Source organism: Ailuropoda melanoleuca, chromosome 13 (genome assembly GCF_002007445.2).
Source record: "Ailuropoda melanoleuca isolate Jingjing chromosome 13, ASM200744v2, whole genome shotgun sequence".
Classification (NCBI taxonomy): domain Eukaryota; kingdom Metazoa; phylum Chordata; class Mammalia; order Carnivora; family Ursidae; genus Ailuropoda; species Ailuropoda melanoleuca.
Genome location: NC_048230.1, coordinates 25394512 through 25404241, shown reverse-complemented (window position 1 = coordinate 25404241; position 9730 = coordinate 25394512). Strand labels below are relative to the sequence as shown.

At 46.1% G+C, this 9730-nt stretch overlaps 1 protein-coding gene across 1 annotated transcript; it reads left to right on the top strand.

Annotated features, from left to right (window-relative positions):
• The first annotated feature begins 1070 nt into the window (after positions 1–1070).
• On the top strand, positions 1071–9388 carry LOC100475237 (keratin, type I cuticular Ha3-II). The gene is made up of 7 exons (XM_034641239.1): positions 1071–1473; positions 3266–3348; positions 4439–4595; positions 5942–6103; positions 6198–6323; positions 6774–6994; positions 8923–9388. The coding sequence occupies exons 1-7, from the start codon at positions 1126–1128 to the stop codon at positions 9047–9049; spliced, it is 1224 nt and encodes a 407-aa protein (XP_034497130.1). The 5' UTR covers positions 1071–1125; the 3' UTR covers positions 9050–9388.
• The last annotated feature ends 342 nt before the right edge of the window (positions 9389–9730 follow it).

Below are 9730 nucleotides of genomic sequence, written 5' to 3'. Positions count from 1 at the left end.
TCAAGATTTTAGCAGGTATTACACTTACTTTGTAGACTTCCTTCTATTAGAATAGAAATGACCTTGGTTTTTTGATAGAGAACAGGCTTTTGTTTCCTGGCCCAGTCTAATTTGGGAGGGGATACTGTCTAGTAGTGGTTGAGCTTCGTAGAACTCAATCCATTTGTGCATTATTTCATCTCAGCAATGAGGAGTTTGGAAGAGAGACAGTTGGTGTGATGGAGAGAGCATGGCTGTTGGAGTTAGAGAGGTTTGGGTTTGAATGCTGGCTTACCATGTAGGAGCTCTGGGACCGTAGGCAACCTCTCAGAGGCTTGGTGTCCTCATCTACAAACCCCACAGGGTTTTGTGAGGTCTGAAGGAGATAATGCATATGAGGTGCTTTGAACAGTGGGTGCTCAGTAATCAGGAGCCATTGTGATGACACTCCTTGTGTGTCTAAGTGTAGGTACTCCCGTGTTGTTCATTTCCTTAATGTTCTGTGAACATTGAGTAATAGTAGAAATGGGCCTGGGGGACTTCTTACAGCCCCCTAAGGAGAGGGGAGAATTGCCTCCATCTTGCCTGGATGGAAGGGCAAAGGGCTGTTTAACAGGATGGCCTTGTAGGTCTGCTCTGATCTCAGCTTCCAGGATTCCCTACTGAACAGTCTAGTCTCCAGGTGGGTTTCCTTAAGTAGCTGTTCTCACAGAGTCTTCAATGAATAGGAGCTGGATGAGCCACATATGTTTCCTCCTTCAGGAGTAAGAGGCATAGATGTGCCCCTCTCTGGGGGACAGGGTATAGCTGTCACCCCAAATCAACGCCCTTTGAACAAGTGCTGTTGTTGGCAAGGTAATGGGTTGGTCACTTTGAAGGTCTTACTTATCCAACCAGCATAATTGGTGAGGAGTCCTGACTTAGCAGGAAGCCAGGGTAGAGCATTTTATGAGGTAAAAGACTCGTGTGAGGTGGCTAAATAACAAATGGAAAAATGGGTAAATAGGGTAAAAGGGGATAATGGTGCGTGTGGTCACCACACCCATTGCTGACAGAATATAAAGCTCTGGAAAGGACCAGGGCTTACACCAGAGAGAGCAATCAGCCTTCGAAACTGACCTTCAGAGCTCCACTCCCTCCAGCACCATGCCTTACAACTGCTGCCTGCCCAACCTGAGCTGCCGCTCCACCTGCTCCTCCCGGCCCTGCGTGCCCCCCAGCTGCCACACCTGCACCCTGCCCGGGGCCTGCAACATCCCCGCCAACGTGGGCAACTGCGGCTGGTTCTGCGAGGGCTCCTTCAATGGCAGCGAGAAGGAGACCATGCAGTTCCTGAACGACCGCCTGGCCAGCTACCTGGAGAAGGTGCGCCAGCTGGAGCGCGAGAACGCGGAGCTGGAGAGCCGCATCCGGGAGTGGTGCCAGCAGCAGGTGCCCTTCGTGTGCCCCAGCTACCAGTCCTACTTCCGGACCATCGAGGAGCTCCAGCAGAAGGTGAGGGGGTGGCCACCATGCTGCTGATTTAGTTACTATTTATTTAAATTTAACGTACCAAGTTCTGAATGGATCTAAGACTATCCAAAGCGACGATGATAAAGGCATTGACTTCATTGGCTTAGGTAGGACACATCAAATCATCTTAGAAAATCTATTTGGGAAGTCCCATAGGGGAGGATATGGACTGGGATAGGGTAAGACATTAGACTACAATCAGTCATAGCAATCTTACATTGCTTCTTACCTAAAACCAGAGTATCCGAGTTTTTAGTTCTATTATGATATCTTGGTCTTGTTTTTAGGCCTATAGCATTAAAAAAAATGCACCTGAATTATTTCTTGGAGCTAGTGATTTCCTAAGTGGATCGTCAAATATTTAAAGCCTTTCAAAGCTGTAGCAAGAGGCTGTGCCTGCAGCAAAGTAAAGAGCTGTTGACCCCATAAGCCCCATTAATATACACAGACCCTGTACCATCCCCTAGAGCAAGCATCCAGGCGAGAATTCAGGGCCAAAAATGGAGGAGGAGAAGTGAAGATAAGTAAAGAATCAGCATAGAGGTGGGGCTTAATACATGGTATAGGTCAGGGAGGGCTTCCCAGAAGAGGAATGTATGAGCAGGTGGACGGATGAGCAGGAGTTTATATTCGATGGCCCAAGCCTTTGATTCTCTGAGGAGATTAACTGCCCACNATATGAACAGGGTGGACGGATGAGCAGGAGTTTATATTCGATGGCCCAAGCCTTTGATTCTCTGAGGAGATTAACTGCCCACTGCTTAGTAGTGCTAGCAAAGTGAATGCCAGAAAGGGGCCATGCAATTTGAAGAACATGCATTCATTTGCCCATATTTACTGAATACACAGCACGGTGCTTTGGAAAAAGTACAGAGTGAGGAAAAAGTACAGAGTGAGACAGTCTCTTTCCTTCAGGAGCTCGTGGTCTAATAGGGGAGACAGACATGGCNTGAGCGAAGGAAAAAGTACAGAGTGAGACAGTCTCTTTCCTTCAGGAGCTCGTGGTCTAATAGGGGAGACAGACATGGCTGGAGTGAAGGGGAGAAGCATAACTGGCTAAGTGCTCAGTACTGTTCGGGGTGCATGGAGGAAGTGACCCCCTGCAAGAGTTGGGGAGGGCAGAGGGGGAATGTGGGTCATGCAGGTGGTCTTGCTAGGTGGGTGAAGACATCCCGGGGCATTCCAGATGGAGGAAGAAGCTCTATGCAAAAGCATAGATAAGGACAATATGAAGGAGAGTAGAAAGAGGTCAGCAGGACTGGAATAAGGGGATGGGAGGGTAGGAAAATCAGCCTGTTCTGGTTTGGCTGGGATTTTTCTGGGTTTAGCATCCTAGGAGCCCCCTATTTCTAAGCAAACTGGGACACAGGTCACTCTAACGAAGGCCCAATATCCAGTATGCTCAATTCCTGCAGGAAGCCAGAAGCAGACCAAAGAGAGAATTCACGACAAAGGACACATTTCTCCTTAACTGTTTTAGTTTTGAAATGAACAGTGCTATTAATTAATCCTCCTTTTATCCCCAAACTGAAGATCTGGGAAGACTCAAAGCTATTTGGAAGGAATGTGTATTTGGAAAAAAAAATAGCTTGTCACTTTAAGCTATAAGGCATTCCTTCTTAGTATAACTCATTTCATAATGACTCCTNAATCTGGGAAGACTCAAAGCTATTTGGAAGGAATGTGTATTTGGAAAAAAAAAATAGCTTGTCACTTTAAGCTATAAGGCATTCCTTCTTAGTATAACTCATTTCATAATGACTCCTGTCCCCAGATTCTGTGCAGCAAGTCTGAGAATGCCAGGCTGGTGGTGCAGATCGACAATGCCAAACTGGCTGCAGACGACTTCAGAACCAAGTAAGATTTTTCTAACCATCAGAGCAATCTAGTAATGGGCGCGCTCAATTGCAATGTGATGAACTCTGTCCTGGGTGTGTCTAAGCAGAAGCTGTCTGGCATGACATTGGGAGGATTCTTGCATTGGGTAGTTAGGTTAAAGGTCAGTTTCCTCACTGAATGCAAGAATGCTGCATTTTAAGCTTATTTGTAAGGAGTGAAAGAAGTCACCCATTCTTTCTCTTTTTCAACTTAATACGTGGACCAAGTTTAAAAGTGAATTTCACACCTGTTTCTTAGTATAGGTTCATTACTATCAGCTCATCAGAAAAAAAGTTATTAAATCACCAAAATAGGAGGCAAAATCCATTTCAGAATATCATTTTTTCTAGGTGTGATCATTACAGTCATAGGAATCCTTTGCATTTTTTGTGGGACTTTATAGTTTACAAGTATTTGTAATTACTATGTCATTTCTTCATCTTCAGACCAACCCTGTGAAATGTTAGTTTGGTTTCCATTTTGTAGATGAAAAAATCAAGGCTCAGAGACATGAAGGAATTTATCCATGGTCATAACTGCAAGGCTGAACCTAACTGATCTCTAATTCAGTGTTTTGTTTTTTTTTTAATCACAAGACCAGGTTGCTTTCAAGGTGGTTGGAAAGGATGGGGGGACAAGTTGTATAATAGGNTTCTAATTCAGTGTTTTGTTTTGTTTTTTTTAATCACAAGACCAGGTTGCTTTCAAGGTGGTTGGAAAGGATGGGGGGACAAGTTGTATAATAGGCATATGGAGTTCACCAACTCAAAGAGGCAAGACAGGGCTTAATCCATAGCAGCCTGTGCAAATCCTTAGAACAAATGCAGTTAATATTAGATTAAAACTGTACATAGGCCCCCCACCAATACCTTTTTGTGGATATCAGGGATCTCAGGGAAGAAATAGGTCTTTTTACTCAGCATGGTGGTATTTTTTCCCCTTCCAAAAAGGGAATTATTAAAAAAATTCAAAAATGTCAAAACGTAATGAATTTGACTAGGTCAGCCAAGTAAAGCCCTAGAAAAAGTCTCCTTTTTTGACTCCCTTTGACCTTCCACTGTGTGTGCAGGTACGAGACGGAGCTGGGCTTGCGGCAGCTGGTGGAGTCAGACATCAATGCCCTGCGTAGGATCCTGGACGAGCTGACTCTGTGCAAGTCTGACCTGGAGGCCCAGGTGGAGTCCCTGAAGGAGGAGCTGCTGAGCCTCAAGCAGAACCATGAACAGGTGAGGGAGTCCCAGCCCCCATCATCCTACATGGAGAGTCCCATACCTCCCCTGAGCAGGATAAGGTTGGTGTTTGCTAAGCACCCTAGAGCTAACACAACATTTTGCTGCTTGCTCAAAACACACTTGGTGGATTTTGGGGGAATGAGTCATAAGGTTACCTAAAAGAATGTGGTCAGCTGACTTATTTCTACTTGGGGCCAGATATATGACCAAAAGTCCACACAAAGATCTTTAAAGTACTTCCTACTGCTTGAGAAGATCTATTACCTTTTGAAGGCACCAAATTAAGAACCAAGACTATAAGGAGACAGCAGACTTCCTAGTATTATATGTCACCTAGATACTAGAACCCAATGGATGGATGGATGGATGGGAAAACTGGGAGAGATGAAGGAATTTAAATAATGGTTGACTTAGACTTCACGGTTGAATGTAATAGTAGGATGTCAGATGCCTGTATCAAAGATTAGATGTTTTGAAGAAAAGGAGACTACTCTAAGTAGACAGTATATAAAAGTAGAAGATGATGAAATAAATGGGAGGAGTTATACCTGGTTTCTCTGTATTTAAGTAGCAATAATTATAAACTAGATACTATGCCAGACTTATCACTGAGCAAAGNTATGACCAAAAGTCCACACAAAGATCTTTAAAGTACTTCCTACTGCTTGACAAGATCTATTACCTTTTGAAGGCACCAAATTAAGAACCAAGACTATAAGGAGACAGCAGACTTCCTAGTATTATATGTCACCTAGATACTAGAACCCAATGGATGGATGGATGGATGGGAAAACTGGGAGAGATGAAGGAATTTAAATAATGGTTGACTTAGACTTCACGGTTGAATGTAATAGTAGGATGTCAGATGCCTGTATCAAAGATTAGATGTTTTGAAGAAAAGGAGACTACTCTAAGTAGACAGTATATAAAAGTAGAAGATGATGAAATAAATGGGAGGAGTTATACCTGGTTTCTCTGTATTTAAGTAGCAATAATTATAAACTAGATACTATGCCAGACTTATCACTGAGCAAAGGGAAAATCAGAAAGNACTTACCACTGAGCAAAGGGAAAATCAGAAAGAAATGATAGAATCTTGGATTGGAAAGAAACATTAGCAATCACCTGTTCAAGCAGCCTCATCATGAAGATGAGGAGACACTCAGACAGGAGGCCTGAATCACACAGAGTAACTTTGCTGGGTTCTACGTCAACTGGGCTTCAACTCATATTTCCTAATTCCATTGCAATCTTCTCCCCACCATACTGGACTCCCTCAAAGAGAGTTTATTTATAGACTTTTTTTCCTGTGGGTTCATTCCTCTCCCTTCCTCCTCCAGGAAGTCAACACCCTGCGTTGCCAGATCGGAGACCGCCTCAACGTGGAGGTGGATGCAGCCCCCACTGTGGACCTGAACCGTGTGCTCAACGAGACCAGGAGTCAGTATGAGGCCCTGGTGGAGACCAACCGCAGGGACGTGGAGGAATGGTTCACCACCCAGGTGGGCATCTCAGCACGTGGCCGCTCGAGACCCTTGGCCCCGTGGGGCCCTTGAGGCAGGGTCTGACCCTGTCTTCTCCCCTGTGCCGTTTCAGACCGAGGAGCTGAACAAGCAGGTGGTGTCCAGCTCGGAGCAGCTGCAGACCTGCCAGGCAGAGATCATCGAGCTGAGACGCACGGTCAACGCCCTGGAGATCGAGCTGCAGGCCCAGCATAACCTGGTGGGTGTTGTTCAGGGTACTGGCCACACTCTCCTGACCTCGGGGAGCCTGGGACTTCTCTGGAACCCCCTGGAGAAGCTCCCTGAGGAGCAGCTCTGTGACATTCCTTACCTTCTCTGCACAGAGGGACTCCCTGGAGAACACGCTGANAGGCCCTTGAGGCAGGGTCTGACCCTGTCTTTTCTCCTGTGCTGTTTCAGACCGAGGAGCTGAACAAGCAGGTGGTGTCCAGCTCGGAGCAGCTGCAGACCTGCCAGGCGGAGATCATCGAGCTGAGACGCACGGTCAACGCCCTGGAGATCGAGCTGCAGGCCCAGCATAACCTGGTGGGTGTTGTTCAGGGTACTGGCCACACTCTCCTGACCTCGGGGAGCCTGGGACTTCTCTGGAACCCCCTGGAGAAGCTCCCTGAGGAGCAGCTCTGTGACATTCCTTACCTTCTCTGCACAGAGGGACTCCCTGGAGAACACGCTGACGGAGACCGAGGCGCGCTACAGCTCCCAGCTGGCCCAGGTGCAGTGCCTGATCAGCAACGTGGAGTCCCAGCTGGCTGAGATCAGGTGTGACCTGGAGCGGCAGAACCAGGAGTACCAGGTGCTGCTGGACGTCAAGGCCCGGCTGGAGTGCGAGATCAACACGTACCGGGGCCTGCTGGAGAGCGAGGACTGCAAGTGAGTGGCCAGCAGGACATACCCCTGCAAGGCATACACACAGTTTTACTCAAGAACAAAACAGAGACTTTGCAGGTCAAGTTTCAGAAGCCAATGTGTCTGCAGAGACCAGAGATTTCTGTTGCAGTAGTGTACCATGGAGGGTATTTTTTGCTATCATTACCTGGCGGGAAGGTATATTCTGTTCCAAAAGATACTCATGAGGCTTGATTATTTTCTCCAACTGATGAGCTTTTGGAGGCTGATGCATAAAAGAAGCTTTGTGCCTTCATGGTTGGCCTGTCTCAGCAGAAGGGAAAACAAAACTGTTAACAATCTTCACATATATTTGAATAGCTTTCGGATTTAACCCGCATTTTCATTTTTTTTCTTTTCTTTTTTTTTTGATTTTTTAAAATTATATTATGTTAATCACCATACAGTACATCCCCAGATTCCGATGTAAAGTTTGATGCTTCATTAGTTGCGTATAACACCCAGTGCACCATGCAATACGTGCCCTCCTTACTACCCATCACCAGTCTATCCCATTCCCCCACCCCCTCCCCTCTGAAGTCTTCAGTTTGTTTCTCATAGTCCATAGTCTCTCATGTTTCATTCCCCCTTCTGATTACCCCCCTTTTCTTTATCCCTTTCTTCCCCTACCGATCCTCCTAGTTCTTATGCTCCATAGATGAGAGAAATCATATGATAATTGTCTTTCTCTGCTTGACTTATTTCACTTAGCATTATCTCCTCCAGTGCCGTCCATGTTACAGCAAATGTTGAGAATTCGTTCTTTCTGATAGCTGAGTAATATTCCATTGTATTTAAGGACCACAGCTTCTTAATCCAGTCATCTGTTGAAGGGCATCTTGGCTCCTTCCATGATTTGGCTATTGTGGAAAATGCAGCTATGAACATTGTAACCCGCATTTTCAAATCCACTGTCTCATTGGTCCTTGTTGGAATCATGTGAAGCAGGCAGAATGGGGACAGTATAACCGTCTTATAGACGAGCATTTGAATGCTGAAGGAAAACACAATTTGTTAGCTCACAGAGTACAGCTCTCGTCACCNAACAATCTTCACATATATTTGAATAGCTTTCGGATTTAACCCGCATTTTCAAATCCACTGTCTCATTGGTCCTTGTTGGAATCATGTGAAGCAGGCAGAATGGGGACAGTATAACCGTCTTATAGACGAGCATTTGAATGCTGAAGGAAAACACAATTTGTTAGCTCACAGAGTACAGCTCTCGTCACCTGACAGTATTTTCATGAACACATTCTGTGTGCTATGTATTACCAATCCCGTCTTACAGGTGAGGAGGCTGAGGCTCAGAGGGGAGAAGGGACTTCCCCATGTCNTTAAGGACCACAGCTTCTTAATCCAGTCATCTGTTGAAGGGCATCTTGGCTCCTTCCATGATTTGGCTATTGTGGACAATGCAGCTATGAACATTGGGGTGCATATGGCCCTTCTCTTTACTACGTCTGTATCTTTGGGGTAAACACCCAGTAGTGCAATGGCTGGGTCATANAGTATAACCGTCTTATAGACGAGCATTTGAATGCTGAAGGAAAACACAATTTGTTAGCTCACAGAGTACAGCTCTCGTCACCTGACAGTATTTTCATGAACACATTCTGTGTGCTATGTATTACCAATCCCGTCTTACAGGTGAGGAGGCTGAGGCTCAGAGGGGAGAAGGGACTTCCCCATGTCTCCAGGGTTATAGAATGAGGGCTGGAATTCCACCTTCAGTCTTCTTTGCTCTTTTCTGCCACTGTCTCAGAGTTCTGTAAAAGGAGCAGTCCAAACAAGGCTTTGGCTTCCTAAGATGCCAGAGAATGATTTCTGCTTTTTCTGTCTCCTTGGTTTGAGCTCTTTCGTTTTAAAAATTATACCGCCCATGCTGACCAACTATTAATTCTGTGTCCCAGGCTGCCCTGCAACCCCTGTGCCACGACCAACGCATGTGACAAGCCCATCGGACCCTGCGTCACCAATCCCTGCACCCCATGTGGCCCACGCTCCCGCTGTGGGCCCTGCAGCACCTTTGGGTGCTAGATATCCTGGGGCCAGCAAGAGGACTGCATGAAGACAGAAGGACCATCGATGGACTAGCCCTGATTACCTGCCAAGTATCAGCCACAGAAGCCAGCCCCAGCCCCTCCATAAATCATGGTCTGGAAGGAGAGCAAATGCCCAGGTGTGGCCTGACTCAGAGCTGAGCCCACCAGATTCCCTTCATTCAAGGCTGCTCTCTTATAGTTGTTCTGTGACCTGATGGTCTGATAGGTCTGGGCTGCGAAGGTGTCCTACCGGGTGTGTTGTGGTTCTCTCTGTTGCTTTGACCTTCCTCGCAGGTCCCTAAATCCCTTTGTAAATCTAATAAACTTTCCTCTTGCAAATCAGTGACGGTTCTCATTTGTATTCATTCTTTCCGAAGTGTTCACTCTGTATGTGCTTCTTATAAAGCCACTTGAAAGCACAGGAGGACTGTGTCATTAATCCTCTCCCCAGAGCGCATCATCACCATTAATTAACATTCATTAGGTGCAGTGAGTCTGGCGTCCACTTGGGCCAGCCAGGAACCAGTGGGGCCACTAAGGCAAGAGGCCTCATCCAAATATGGTGAATATTCATTATGGGAGCTGACTCAGTACTGCACCATGGTTAACATTTCTAGAAAGTTCCACTTTTTCTTTCCGAGTGCCTGCAAGAAGAGGGACAGAAGCTAACATTTAC

Coding starts and splice junctions, on each gene's coding strand:
- LOC100475237 (XM_034641239.1), top strand. CDS start 1,126: ATGCCTTACAACTGCTGCCTGCCCAACCTGAGCTGCCGCTCCACCTGC. Junction 3,349..4,438: donor GCAGACGACTTCAGAACCAA/GTAAGATTTTTC, acceptor CTGTGTGTGCAG/GTACGAGACGGAGCTGGGCT. Junction 6,995..8,922: donor CTGGAGAGCGAGGACTGCAA/GTGAGTGGCCAG, acceptor TCTGTGTCCCAG/GCTGCCCTGCAACCCCTGTG.